Source organism: Oncorhynchus nerka, linkage group LG27 (genome assembly GCF_034236695.1).
Source record: "Oncorhynchus nerka isolate Pitt River linkage group LG27, Oner_Uvic_2.0, whole genome shotgun sequence".
Lineage (NCBI taxonomy): Eukaryota > Metazoa > Chordata > Actinopteri > Salmoniformes > Salmonidae > Oncorhynchus > Oncorhynchus nerka.
The window spans coordinates 15,389,017-15,404,117 of record NC_088422.1 but is presented as its reverse complement, the minus strand read 5'-3'; the positions used below and the strand labels follow the sequence as shown (position 1 = coordinate 15,404,117).

At 45.3% G+C, this 15,101-nt stretch overlaps 2 protein-coding genes across 4 annotated transcripts in view; both read right to left on the bottom strand.

Annotated features, from left to right (window-relative positions):
* Positions 1-489: 489 nt before the first annotated feature.
* On the bottom strand, positions 490-10,011 carry arsk (arylsulfatase family, member K). Of its 2 annotated transcripts, XM_029637200.2 has the most exons (8): positions 9,791-10,011; positions 9,232-9,361; positions 8,761-8,920; positions 7,551-7,833; positions 7,147-7,318; positions 1,965-2,189; positions 1,632-1,847; positions 490-1,228 (listed from the first exon to the last, which is right to left on the bottom strand). In XM_029637200.2, exons 1-8 carry the CDS (start codon positions 9,914-9,916, stop codon positions 921-923), a joined length of 1,620 nt encoding a protein of 539 aa, XP_029493060.1. In that variant the 5' UTR covers positions 9,917-10,011; the 3' UTR covers positions 490-920. The 2 variants fall into 2 exon arrangements, with proteins under 2 accessions (XP_029493060.1, XP_029493061.1); XM_029637201.2 differs by lacking the exons at positions 9,232-9,361; positions 9,791-10,011 and adding an exon at positions 9,081-9,219.
* Positions 10,012-10,151: 140 nt separating this feature from the next.
* Positions 10,152-15,101, bottom strand: part of LOC115111290 (uncharacterized protein C2orf81 homolog) — a 79,940-nt gene continuing 74,990 nt past the window's right edge. For both annotated transcript variants that reach the window (XM_065011411.1, XM_029637202.2), the window contains exons 2-4: positions 13,718-13,970; positions 11,612-11,821; positions 10,152-11,356 (exon numbers count right to left, since the gene is read on the bottom strand). In XM_065011411.1, the coding sequence (XP_064867483.1) occupies positions 10,499-11,356; positions 11,612-11,821; positions 13,718-13,957 (1,308 nt within the window). In that variant the 5' untranslated portion in view covers positions 13,958-13,970 and the 3' untranslated portion in view covers positions 10,152-10,498. The remainder of the gene's footprint in view (positions 11,357-11,611; positions 11,822-13,717; positions 13,971-15,101) is intronic.

Below are 15,101 nucleotides of genomic sequence, written 5' to 3'. Positions count from 1 at the left end.
ATAGAGGTCCTGGATGGCAGGAAACTTGGCCCCGGTGATGTACTGGGCTGTACGCACTACCCTCTGTAATGCCTTGCGGTCAGAGGCCGAGCAGTTGCCATACCAGGCAGTGATGCAATGCTCTCAATGGTGCAGCTGTAGAACCTTTTGAAGATCAGATGGCGATGTATATTCATGTCATGAGGCTAGTGGCATAGCATCTCTCTCCATTGAACATAGGAATTTGATGTCAATAACCCTCATTGAATATTCAAAAGGGGATTACAATAACAAGATGTATCCAATCCAAAGAAAGGATAGGCGGGAGCTAGACAGCCCGCCTTGCCTGTGTGGACAACGACTCCCATTGTTAGGGCGGAGAAACGTATCTTGTCAGTATATCCATAATCTGTGGTTGATGCGACCCAATATTTACAAGAGCTTTACTACTGGGCTGTAACAAAAGCCAACAACTCTCCAGGACCAGAAGTGAATATAATATAGAAAATCTACCAGACATAAAATATATTTATTTTATGTTTCATTGTCACATACACCCCGGATAGGTGCAGTGAAATGCATTGTTTTACAGGGTCATCCATAGTAGTATCGTGCCACTGGAGCACTGACATAAGTAAGTTAAGTATCTTGCTTAAGGGCATATCGAAGGATTTGTCACCACGTCATCTCGGGTATTCAAACCAGCGACCTTTCGGTTCCTAGCCCAACACTACTATACCTGCCGCCCACAATCTTACCAGAGTAAATAAACAAAGAAACAAGTGAATTATAATTACGCTTTAACTACAGGGGTGTGTGTTCTCACATTTTGACCAGAATGATCATTTCAATTTGCAGCACTGTTGTGGATTGTGCAGTTATTGGTAGTCATGTTTGGCATGACATCTTTATTTTGGTGCTTTTCTAATACAGCAGGCCAGTTAAAACATAGATACTTTGAGCTTTTCAGAAGAGAACCCAGATGTCATGAGCCACTCATCGATGGCTTTCTCATTGTTCTCCACATCCTCTTGCCAGTCCAGATGCCAACGCAGGTTTGCAATGACTTGGGTATAATTGTCACCAAGACTCTTTCGCCATGCAGCAAACTGTTGCTTATTGTAGAGACAGATTGCCTGAGAGACTTGGGGGTAGTCTACTGCGCTGCGCAGCAGCTTGTCCAGGTGACGACACACATCAGGGAATTTGGACGCCACATTGTGAAGCTCCTCTTTGTCCACCGTTAGGTCTGTCAGGGGAGAGAGATGTTAAAAGTGTTACAAGAGGAAAGGTTGCAGAGATTTGATCTACGTAGACCCTGCGGCTGAGGGAGGGCTGCACTGAGGGAACATTCTGACAAAGGTTTTAGTGGGGAATGACATGACATATTTATTTAACCTTTATTTAACTAAGGAAGTCAGTTGACAGATAAATAATGCCAAAAGATATGTGGCTATGCTTAAAAATCACATACCAAGTACACACAGTAGTGGTACTGTTCCAAATCATATTTATCCACTAAATAAAAGGATTAGATATTGGACCATGTGTAATTTACATGCTGATAAGTAATGATGGGGGATAAAAACAAACCCTAAACCCTATTTCCTCCAGTAATCTTTCAGTGGGGGGGGGGGGGGGGGGGCACTCACCGAAAAGCTGCGGGGGGACACTCACACCATCTGCATAGGTAATGTACTTCCACCGGCCCTCCCTCAACATATAGGTGGAGGCGTTGGCATTGCAACCGTGGTATTCACTCAATACCCAGTCTGGGCGAGGCCGTGCGGGCAGGGCAGCAGACTGAGACAGCAAAGGCAGGAGTGAATGACCACTAAGGCCACCTGGCACTGCTACACCTGCCATCTCTGCAAACATGTATGTGGAATGGAATCAGTTTACTGACCAGGATGTGTAACAACCCTTTGAATCCCTCCACATCATCGAGCCCTGTGCTTCTGACCCGCATATACTCCTGTACTTACCCAGCACAGTGGGATAGATGTCCACCAAGGACACTAGCTGACTCAGCCGCAGGCCAGACTTCACCCCAGGCCCCATGATGAGCAGGGGGACATGGGAGCTGCCCTCAAACATGGACATCTTGTAGAACTGTCGGTGCTCCATGGCCAGGTCGCCGTGGTCAGACGTGAAGAGCAGCACTGTGGTGTCCAGCAAGCCTGTGTCTCGCAAAGCTGAGATCACCTGGCCTAGAAGGACCACAGAGAGTAGCGCAGCCACAGAATGGTTAGTACTCTCCGGGATCCTTCGAACATCCCTACCCTGAACCCTTACCTAACTTTAACTATTTCAAAATATCAACATTAAATGGAGTAGGGACATTGCAAGGATCCCAGATAGCACGGACCGCAACAGAATGAGTGTCTGTTGGGATTGCATTCAAGGAGTAGAAGTGTGTAATGTAAGGGACTACTTATTCAACTTCCAAACTACATTTGAAAACAGTTTTGTTTTGCCAAGAATGTTTTACACCTAATCAATGTATGACCGAATACAAACAGTGTAGCTATTCCCTCCGCAAGGCAATCAAACAAGCTAAGCGTAAGTATAGAGACAAAGTAGTCGCAATTCAACGGCTCAGACACAAGAGGTATGTGGCAGGGTCTACAGTCAATCACGGATTACAAAAAGAAAACCAGCCTCGTCGCGGACCAGGATGTCTTGCTCCCAGACAGACTAAATAACTTTTTTGCCCGCTTTGAGGACAATACAGTGCCACTGACACGGCCCGCAACCAAATCCTGCGGACTCTCCTTCACTGCAGCCGACGTGAGTAAAATATTTAAACGTGTAAACCCTCACAAGGCTGCAGGCCAGACGGCATCCCCAGCCGTGTCCTCAGAGCATGCGCAGACCGCATGGCTGGTGTGTTTACGGACATATTCAATCAATCCTTATCCCAGTCTGCTGTTCCCACATGCTTCAAGAGGGCCACCATTGTTCCTGTTCCCAAGAAAGCTAAGGTAACTGAGCTAAACGACTACCGCCCCGTAGCACTCGCTTCCGTCATCATGAAGTGCTTTGAGAGATGAGTCAAGGACCATATCACCTCCACCCTACCTGACACCCTAGACCAGACATGGGCAAACTACGGCCCGCGGGCCACATACGGCCCGTTAGGCTTTTTAATCCGGCCCGCCGAACTTGTCCAAATTATAGTAAAAATCTCCTTTTTTCCCCTTTCCCTGCAATGCCCACGTTTCCCCAATAGATGGCGCACTCAAACCACATTGACCGTTGTTGGAGTGGCGCGTAATTTCTCTTTATTTCACTTTAATTTTCACTTCGTTTCACGTCACCATTAAGCCCTTCTGTGAAAATGAGCAGACCAAAGAGAAGGAAAGTGGACAGCGAATGCCGAGTGTTTAATAAGGAGTGGACAACAAAATACTTCTTCACTGAAGTCCGATCAACGGCTGTATGTCTGATATGCCAAGAAGCTGTTGCGGTTTTCAAAGAGTACAATATCAGCCGTCACTTTGCCACGAAGCATGCAAACTATGCTAGCAAGCAGTCAACACAAGAACGGGCGGCTACTGCTCAGAGGTTGGCAGCTAATTTACAGAGTCAACAGAACTTTTTCACCGACAAACTGCAATTCAAGAGTCAAGTACCAAGGCAAGTTATTTGCTGGCATTCAAATTAGCAAAGGCTAGCAAGCCTTTCTCCGAAGGCGAGTTTTGAAAGAGTGCATGGTAGAGACAGCAGGTCTCTTGTGTCCGGAGAGCAAAGCCAAGTTTGAAAAAATCAGTTTAGCACGCAGGACAGTGACTCGCCGCGTGGAACTGATTGACGAAGATATAGTCAGCGAGTTAAACAAAAAGGCGGAGTCCTTTAAGTTATATTCACTAGCACTGGATGAAAGTAACGACATAAAAGACACTGCTCAGCTCCTAATTTTTATCCGAGGGATTAACGACAGTTTTGAGATAACGGAGGAGCTTTTGAGCATGGAATCACTGAAAGGGAAAACGCGAGGAGAGGACTTATATGAACAGGTGTCTGCTGTCATCGAGAGAATGAAGCTACCTTGGAGTAAACTTGCCAATGTCACCACGGATGGATCGCCAAATTTAACTGGAAAAAACATTGGGCTGCTGAAAAGAATCCAGGATAAAGTGAAAGAAGAAAACCCTGACCAGGATGTTATTTTACTTCACTGCATCATTCATCAGGAGTCTCTGTGTAAATCTGTATTGCAGCTTAATCACGTCGTGGATCCAGTTGTAAAACTTGTTAAAACTTCATACGAGCAAGGGGACTTAATCATCGTCAGTTCATTACGTTCCTGGAAGAAACTAATGCGGATCACCAGGACCTAATTTACCACTCTCGCGTCCGCTGGTTAAGTTTGGGGAAAGTGTTTCAACGAGTCTGGGAGCTCAAAGACGAGATTCGCTCATTTTTTAATTTAATGGGGAAATCCGAAGAATTCCCCGAGCTGAGCGACACAAACTGGCTTTGTGACTTTGCGTTTGCTGTGGACATATTTTCACACATGAATGAGCTGAACGTGAAGCTACAGGGGAAAGATCAGTTTGCGCACGACATGTACACAAATGTGAGAGCCTTCAAATCCAAGCTGGTTTTATTCTCCAGGCAAATGTCAAACAAATCTTTCGCACATTTCCCCACACTAGCCGTGCAGAAAGAGGCCGCCCGAAATGCGAAGAAATACTGCAAATCACTGGACGAAGACCCCGAATCAGCACCGCAGGAGCTGCAATTGGAACTGATCGATCTTCAGTCTGACTCCGTCTCAAATGAGAAGTTCAAGTCTCTTAAACTGAATGACTTTTACGCTTCACTTAACGAGACCGCGTTTCCAAACCTCCGGAGGACGGTGCAGAAGATGCTGGTGTTGTTTGGCTCGACCTACGTGTGTGAGCAGACGTTTAGCGTCATGAAAATCAACAAAGCCCATCACAGATCCAAGTTAACTGACCAACACCTCAGATCTGTCCTGAGAATTGCCACAACAAAACTAACTCCAGACTTTGATGCACTGGCAAAAAAGGGAGACCAACAACACTGTTCCCACTGAAATGGTGAGTTTTTCTGCTGTGTTATGAAAAAATGCATATGGAAAGTTTGGAAGTGCGTCTTTTAATTAAGAGCAATGCGCATTTACGCACAGCAGCGGTACAGTAGCTTAATTAACACGCCGCACATCGCTCTTAATTTAAATTTAAATTTTCAGCTGCAGGTAGGATATTTAATACAGCCTATGTCTGTGTGCTTGGCAACGATACACGTGTACTGTTTGCGCGTGAAGGCGAGGGCGTCCGTGGCGAGTTTGTAGAGCGGGCGGTCAGGACAATCCATCCATGATTTTGCGGAGTTTAACACAAGTAGATATTATTGAGCTTGAGTATTTCGTTGTGTAATAATATGTTTTGAAAGTGATTCCATTTTTCAATAAATGTTGATTTCTTTAACTTTGCACCTTCGATTGAAACTTATTAAAAACAGACGCAATCTTGATAAATCACAGTGCGTATGTTATTTTAATCTATTTACATTTCCCCCTCCCAGTATCTGCGAAATAGTATGTAAATGCCATATCTTGCATATTCCTTGAGACAAATTTATTAACTGATAAGGGCTATTTTTCACATTTGAAAGACAGTTAATAAATTGGGTTGTAGTGTTCTTACTGTGCTATGAGGTTTGCACACACTACATTTAATGCTTTAGTATATCCTGCCCAAACACTCCCTCCAAATGCTCCTGGCCCGGCCCCTCTGTCAAATTTTAGAACCCATTGTGGCCCGCGAGTCAAAAAGTTTGCCCACCCCTGCCCTAGACCCACTCCAATTTGCTTACCGCCCCAATAGGTCCACAGATGACGCAATCGCAACCACACTGCACACTGCCCTAACCCATCTGGACAAGAGGAATACCTATGTGAGAATGCTGTTCATCGACTACACCCCCTATCCACATCGACGGGACAGTAGTGGAGAGGGTAGTAAGTTTTAAGTTCCTCGGCGTACACATCACGGACAAACTGAATTGGTCCACCCACACAGACAGCGTTGTGAAGAAGGCGCAGCAGCGCCTCTTCAACCTCAGGAGGCCGAAGAAATTCGGCTTGTCACCAAAAGCACTCACAAACTTCTACAGATGCACAATCGAGAGCATCCTGTCGGACTGTATCACCGCCTGGTACGGCAACTGCTCCGCCCACAACCGTAAGGCTCTCCAGAGGGTAGTGAGGTCTGCACAACGCATCACCGGGGGCAAACTACCTGCCCTCCAGGACACCTACACCACCCGATGTCACAGGAAGGCCATAAAGATCATCAAGGACAACAACCACCTGAGTCACTGCCTGTTCACCCCGCTATCATCCAGAAGGCGAAGTCAGTACAGGTGCATCAAAGCTGGGACCGAGAGACTGAAAAACAGCTTCTATCTCAAGGCCATCAAACTGTTAAACAGCCACCACTAACATTGAGTGGCTGCTGCCATACATGTAAAAAATGTATCACTAGCCACTTTAAACAATGCCACTTAATATGTTTACATTACTCATACGTATATGTATATACTGTACTCTATATCATCTACTGCATCTTTATGTAATACATGTATCACTAGCCACTTTAAACTATGCCACTTTGTTTACATACCCTACATTACTCATCTCATATGTATATACTGTACTCGATACCATCTTGCCTATGCCGTTCTGTACCATCACTCATTCATATATCTTTATGTACATATTCTTTATCCCTTTACACTTGTGTGTATAAGGTAGTAGTTGTGGAATTGTTAGGTTAGATTACTCGTTGGTTATTACTGCAGTGTCGGAAATAGAAGCACAAGCATTTCGCTACACTCGCATTAACATCTGCTAACCATGTGTATGTGACAAATAACATTAGATTTGATTTGTATGAAAACCGATTGAGTTGCACAAGGTTGCAGAACATCCTATGGTTGGTGGCTGCCTGGCTGGCACGTGGCTAGATGTTTTACTACCAACAGCAATACATCTGCAATAAACCAGTATAACACCAGTAGCTGCTAAACTGTCCATTGCTGAACACCACATTCTGCAACACTGTAAAACATTGTACGGATGGACACATTTGGCCAAATGAAATTCCAGACACAAACAATTAAGTCACCACTAACCCAGCATTGCATCTGTTTCGGCACACATAGCGTAGTAGAAGGCCCGTATCTGTCTGACCTCCTGCTCTGTGAAGTTCCCACTGCAGTTCTTGGTGAAGGTGGAGTAGTAGTCCACAGGGTGCATGTCGGACAACGGCAGCCATTTTGGAATAGAGATTAATTCAGGCATCACCTGTGTGTGGACAGCAGCTCCTTATTACACATGCTGCGAAATGGAACACAAGCGCAGACTGCAGATGGGAATCAATCAACATGGTTTGACAATCTAGAGTAAAGTCGAATGCTTCTGAAGATGTATCAACATTTGGTTAGCACAGTTAAAACAAAGCTAGACTGCTAACATGACACATGACTGCTATAAAATTGTAAATAGGAACTAGTAGTAATTCTTGAAGAGAACGTGCCTTTTCGAGCCAGTAAGGGGAGGTGCGGAAGGTGGACCCCCCAGCGTTGGGCCCCAAGGAGTCTGTGACGTAGGGGTGTGGCAGGTTCAGGCCCAGGTAGAGGGCGAAAGGCTTGGAGAGAGCTGCAGCTTTGTGGCGGATCCACTGGGTGGCAATGTCCGTGGTTCTCCAGTCCTTGGTCATGACTCTCGTTGTGGACGCGTTCTCAACCAGGTCTGTCACCGGCCGGCCCTCTTGCCGCAGAAGGAAAGGCACATCTCGCGTCCATGCCTCCACACGATTACTGGAGTGGAAATACACACATCATAAAAATGTGACATTAACAAACTTGACACGAGGAAAAAAACATAGGCCTAAATAAAGACATGAGTCAGAAATCAAGGGACTGTTCACATTTGGGGAAAATGAGACTGAATAGAACATTTCCATGCACAACCCTATCTATCTACACATAAAGTCTCTGCATCTCTTAGCATTACAAGACTGGCTACTTTAAGTGAGCTCACTATTTCCTGTAAAATGATGCTGTCAGTTCTGTTATAAATTATTATTATTTATTTAAATGTATTTCACCTTTATTTAACCAGGTAGGCCAGTTGAGAACAAGTTCTAATTTACAACTGCGACCTGGCCAAGATAAAGCAAAGCAGTGCGACAAAAACAACAACACAGAGTTACACATGCGATAAACAAATGTACAGTCAATAACACAATAGAAAAAGCTAAGTACAGTGTGTGCAAATGTAGTAAGGTTAGGGAGGTAAGGCAATAAATAGGCCATAGTGGCAAAATAACTACAATTTAGTGTTAACACTGGAGTGTTGGTGTGCAAGTTGAGATACTGGGGTGCAAAAGAGCAAAAAAAATAATAACAATATGGGGATGAGGTAGTTGGGTGGGCTATTTACAGATGGGCTGTGTACAGGTACAGTAAGCTGCTCTGACAGAAATGCTTAAAGTTAGTGAGGGAGTTGTAAATCTCCAGCTTCAGTGATTTTTGCAATTCGTTCCAGTCATTGGCAGCAGAGAACTGGAAGGAAAGGCTGCCAAAGGAGGTGTTGGCTTTGGGGATGACCAGTAAAATATACCTGCTGGAGCGCTATTTTGGAGGCTATTCTGTAAAAGACATCGCCGAAGTCAAGGATCGGTAGGATAGTCAGTTTTACGAGGGTATGTTTGACATTCATGACTCACTGCAGTGCCCACCCACCTGACAGAGTGACTTCCTGAAGTATAGTCCAGCTTCCCAACACTCAAGGTGTTATAGCCATTCTGTTGGAGCATGTCCATCCACGTTGTGGCATTGGGGTCCAGGCACTTATAATTATTCCAGGACTCAGTTAAATGGACAAAGCGACCACTCCACATAGCTGAGAAAAAGAATCAACATAAAACAGACCGTGAAATGTTTCCTTCCATGGACTTATGGTGGCCACTGGATTGAAATTCAGTTGTAGTATTGTTTGACTTTGAATACAATTTGAGCTGGTTACATTCCATTCCTTTGTACTGAACATGTCTGTTACTCACAAACTATCGGATTCAGAGTCATCCACCAGCATTATGCAATTCAACTTCTTGTTCTGTATGTTGTGAATGGATCGTAACATAGCCCACATTATTGACCAATGATCTGCTGTTGCCTTGAGGTCTTCCATACAAATGCACACCAACATCTTACCTGCTCTTGAGGGGCAACAGATTGGAGAATTGGTGTAGGCATTGATGAAGACAGTGCCTAGCTCCCGGAGATAGTTTAAGTATGGTAACTGGACCACCCTACTCCCAGGGTCAAAGGTCAGCCGCCCATCCTTCAGCAAGAGGGAAATAAAGAGTTTGAATACCTTTAAAAAAACATCCTTCCTAATTCTTTCTCCCTTCTTTGAGGTAGTAACAGAGCATCTACTATGTCTCTATTGATAATAACTGATCCATGACCACCCTCCAACCTTATCAGAGCTGTGATAAATTAACTAGAGATATTACAACTCCACGGGATGGTTGAGCTAACGTAGGCTAATACGATTAGCATGAGGTTGTAAGTAATAAAAACATTTTCCAGGATATAGACATATCTGATAATGGCAGAAAGCTTAAATTCTTGTTAAAACTCACTGGTGGAAACAACTTATAAATCATCAGGAAAGTTACATTTAAATATAATCCACACAAAATCTCATGAGAATGTTGTGTAAAACGAATCAAAAATATTTACAAAATGTCAAAGTGGCAGTACTTACAAATGCATCGGACATCACCATCACAATGTTGGGTCTGAAGTTTGTGGTACGATTTTGGCACAAACAATGTCCATGCGTTTGGGAAAGTATAAGGAGAACTAACCATGTTCCATACATCGCGTACATCAATATAAAAATTATAATTATTACGACATTAACTGCTGCTGCTTGACTTGGTGCTGACGAGAGGCATTTATTCAGGGAAGTGACTGTCGTCCAACAAGGGCTTCTTGACTGCAACACATTTTCACGTTTGTTGTTGTTCCGCATTAGTCACGTGGTGTCGCCACTGCAGTACTAGGTTTCTAGCAGCAAAGAGCGCACACGAAGATAAACTTGATTTGCAAAAAATACTGTCAATTTATGACAATTCGAGCAATATATATGACACCGTGCCATCTTGTTAAATTTACTCATAGCATTGAAAAAAAATGCCTTTCTGCCTCATATGGCCTACTGCTCCACCATGGAGCATCAAATATCGGATTAGTTGGGAATAGTGAAGTTAACTCAAATGTCTACTTTCATTGTGGAAATCACTGAAAAATGACACATTTTAAAATAAATATATATATTTTTTAACGTTATTTAATCTCAACAATTTGTACATTTCTTTCATTCTTGAAGTTATTGTCATGAAATGGATCCCATTATTTTGTCTTCAGTAATTGACCTTCCCAAAGTTCTTGAGTAATGGCCCAGTTGGTGTCAAATCAGTGTGTTGACCTGAGGGTCTGGTCCGGCCGTCAGCTGCTCCAGGGAAAACAGTGGCACAGGCAGATTGTTCCGTATGGGCCTCAGCTCTGCACTGTGCTCTAGCTGGGCTGGGCATCCTTTGAGGGGGCTGAAACGGGTCCCCTGGGGGCCTTTGAGAGTGACCCCAGGGGCCAGCTCCATGCTATCAAGCAGCAGGGTGCCAGAGAAGGGTACAATCCCCTCACTGTTGCCCCCATGCGGAATACTCCTCCTTTTAATGGTCAGAGAGACTGCCCCAGTCAGGGCACTTCTCCTCTGGGCCATGGATGGGCCTTTGTCGTTGGTCAAGGGTTTCATTGCCTTTGTCTGTGTGGTGTGTTGTTTCTCGAGATTCTGCCCTGCTGCCAGTGGACCTCCGGTTCTCAATGGATGGCGCTTTGAGGGACTGGCATCCAGCACTTCATATTGGGGCCAGACACGATGGCGTGGAAGACGGGCAAGATCCAGTCTCCGCAAGGATGGGAGGCCTCCACGCTGAGGGCGGAGCTTAGCACTTTGGACAGAAATGTTTGGGCATGTCTCTACATACTCTTCTTCCTCAGTCACTGAGCTGTTCAGAGAATGCCTTGGAGACTGCAGGTAGTCCTCTGTAGGAGTGGTGGGTGATGTGTGATGCTGCCTCCAGGTCCCTCCCTCAGTTATGGGTGGGGGAGCAGGGGATAGTTTGAAACCCCTAAAACCTGGTGGCTCTCTGGCTTTTCTGTCTTTTCTGGAATGCTTGGGAGAGGAACTAAGCTGGCTCACTGTGTGAGTCTTGTGATTGGCCCTATGACCTGTCCGTCCAGCCGCCTCACCAACCGGAGTGGACCTCTGGAGGAAAACACCAGAGATGTGTTAGATTACATTATTATGATTAAATGATTAGCTTTCAGGTATTAGCATTACACCGGCCACTCACCGGTAAGCAAGCAACTAGCTTCAAACAATATACTTCATGGAGTTATCTACTTACTTTACTACTACATATTTACTGCTAGATATATCCTTGACATTTTGGCTTATTTCCAAGTAGACTTGTTAGAGTGGAAACACAATGCAGCTCGATGGAGTATTGTTCAGAGCTACCTGTAGGGGAGAAGGGTATTTTGTTGGCTTGACTTGCAGAACCTGCACACAGCCTTGTGCCCAGGAGTCTGTAGTTGACGGCAGGGGCTCTGAATCTTCTTCCCAGGAGGGGGCACTGTCTGGTCCTTCCCCCTCATCCTGGACCAGGAACTGCCACTCCAGAATCTGCACCAAATAATCTCGGGCCCAAGACGTTGTGAATAACTCTGGCTAGAGAGGAGACATTTCATTGTCAGTCCCGCAAAGAATTAGCAGCATTATTGGTGAGAGGATAGTAAAGGGAAATTGGTCACCAGCCAGATTGAAACAGTGCATTTGATCCTCTGAGCAAAGGAAGGCACTTATTGTAAAGTGAATTGATTAAATCAATAGTATATACAGTGCATTCAGAAAGTATTCAGGCCCCTTGACATTTTCCACACTTTGTTACATTACAGCCTATTTTAAAATTGATTAAATTGTGTTGTTCCCTCATCAAACTACACACAATACCCCATAATGACAAAGCAAAAACAGGTTTTTAGAAAATAAAAATAAAATATCACATTTACATAAGTATTCAGACCCTTTACTCAGTACTTTGTTGAAGCACCTTGAGCAGCGATTACAGCCTCGAGTCTTAGGTATGACGCTACAAGCTTGGCAAACCTGTATTTGGGCAGTTTCTCCCATTCTTCTCTGCAGATCCTCTCAAGCTCTGTCAGGTTGGATGGGGAGCGTCGCTGCACAACTATTTTCACGTCTCTCCAGAGATGTTCGATCAGGTTCAAGTCCGGACTCTGGCTGGGCCACTCAAGGCCATTCAGAGACTTGTCCCGAAGCCACTCCTGCATTATCTTGGCTGTGTGCTTAGGGTTGTTGTCCTGTTGGAAGGTGAACCTTCACCCCAGTCTGAGTTCCTGAGTGCTCTGGAGCAGGTTTTCATCAAGGATCTCTCTGTACTTTGCGCCTTTCAACTTTTTCAACTAGTCTCCCAGTCCCTGCCACTGAAAAACATCCCCACAGCATGATGCTGCCACCACCATGCTTCACCATAGGGATGATGCCAGGTTTCCTCCAGACGTGACGCTTGGTATTCAGGCCAAAGAGTTAAATCTTGTTTTCAGCAGACCAGAGAATCTTGTTTCGCATGGTCTCAGAGTCTTTTGGCAAACTCCAAGTGGGATGTCATGTGCCTTTTACTGAGGAGTGGCTTCCGTCTGGCCACTCTACCATAAAGGCCTGATTGGTGGAGTGATGCAGTATTGGTTGTCCTTCTGGAAGGTTCTCCCATCTTCACAGAGGAACTCTGGGGCTCTGTCAGAGTGAACATCGGGTTCTTGGTCACCTCCCTGACCAAGGCCCTTCTCCTCTGATTGCTCAGTTTGGCCGGCCGGGCGGCCAGCTCTAGGAAGAGTCTTGGTGGTTCCAAACTTCTTCCATTTAAGAATCATGGAGGCTACTGTGTTCTTGGGGACCTTAAATGCTGCAGACATTTTTTGGTACCCTTCCCCACATCTGTGCCTCGACACAATCCTGTCTCTGAGCTCTATGGAGTATTACTTCGACCTCATGGCTTGGTTTTTGCTCTGACATGCACTGTCAACTGTGGGACCTTATATAGACAGGTGTGTGCCTTTCCAAATCATGTCCAAACAATTTAATTTACCACAGGTGGACTCCCGTCAAGTTATAGAAACATCTCAATGGAAACAGGATGCGCCTGAGCTCAATTTCGAGTCGCATAGCAAAGGGTCTGAATACTTATGTAAATAAGGTATCAGTTTTAATAAATTTGTAAACGTTTCTAAAAACCTGTTTTCGCTTTGTCATTATGGGGTATGGTATGTAGATTGATGAACATTTATTTTTATTTAATCCATTTTAGAATAAGGCTGTAACATAACATAATGTGGACAAATGGAAGGTGTCTGAATATTTTCCTGAATGCACTGTATACTGCCCACATTAAACTGATAAGCCACGTAAACTGAAGGATTCTTCATTGGCTACAGTACATTTATTAATATTTGTTTGAAACAAAATCAGAATGTCATCTCTGCACAGTGAATGTATCAGACTACTGTCTGACACAGGTAGTGTCCACCTGTGAACGTAAGGCCTCACCTGTCTCTGGAGGTACACAGTGTAACATTTCTCCATGATATGGTTCATGAATTCATACAGGACCTCCACCACCACCTCCTCTCCTTCCTCCTGCACTAGCATGGACACCCAGTTAGACTCTGTCAGGCGGCCCGGGACAATGTCCACCACATCTGGACTCTGGGAAGGAGGAGGGGGGGGTGCAGGAGCAGAGTTGGTGCGCCCCTTCTCAGCACGGGACTTTGATGCAGCGCGGGACATCTTTGCCGGGAGCCTGAGTAAGCACATAAGCCACAAAAAGAAAAGTCCTCTTACTGTCAACTGCGTTTATTTTCAGCAAACTTAACATGTATAAATATTTGTATGAACATAACAAGATTCAACAACTGAGACATAAACTGAACAAGTTCCACAGACATGTGACTAACCAGAAATGGTCCCTGAACAAAGGGAGGGTCCAAATCTAAAGTAACAGTCAGTATCTGGTGTGGCCACCAGCTGCTTTAAGTACTGCAGTGCATCTCCTCCTCATGGACTGCACCAGATTTGCCAGTTCTTGCTGTGAGATGTTATCCCACTCTTCCACCAAGGCACCTGCAAGTTCTCTGACATTTCTGGGGGGAATGGCCCTAGCCCTCACCCTCCGATCCAACCGGTCCCAGAGCGTGCTCAATGGGATTGAGATCCGGGCTCTTCGCTGGGCATGGTAGAACACTGACATTCCTGTCTTGCAGGAAATCACGCACAGAACGAGCAGTATGGCTGGTGGCATTGTCATGCTGGAGGGTCATGTCAGGATGAGCTTGTAGGAAGGGTAACACATGAGGGAGGAGGATGTCTTACCTGTAACGCACAGCGTTGAGATTGCCTGCAATGACAACAAGCTCAGTCCGATGATGCTGTGACACATCGCCCCAGACTATGATGGACCCTCCACCTCCAAATCGATCCCGCTCCAGAGTACAGGCCTCGGTATAATGCTCATTCCTTCGACGATAAACGCGAATCCGACCATCACCCCTGGTGAGACAAAACCGAGACTCGTCAGTGAAGAGCACTTTTTGCCAGTCCTGTCCGGTCCAGTGACGGTGGGTTTGTGCCCATAGGCGACGTTATTGCCGGTGATGTCTGGTGAGGATCTGCCTTACAACAGGCCTACAAGCCCTCAGTCCAGCCTCTGTCAGCCTATTGCGGACAGTCTGAGCACCGATGGAGGGATTGTGCGTTCCTGGTGTAACTCGGGCAGTTGTTGTTGCCATCCTGTACCTGTCCCGCAGGTGTGATGTTCAGATGTACCGATCCTTTGCAGGTGTTGTTACACATGGTCTGCCACTGCGAGAATGATCAGCTGTTCGTCCTGTCTCCCTGTAGTGCTGTCTTAGGCTTCCCACAGTACGGACATTGC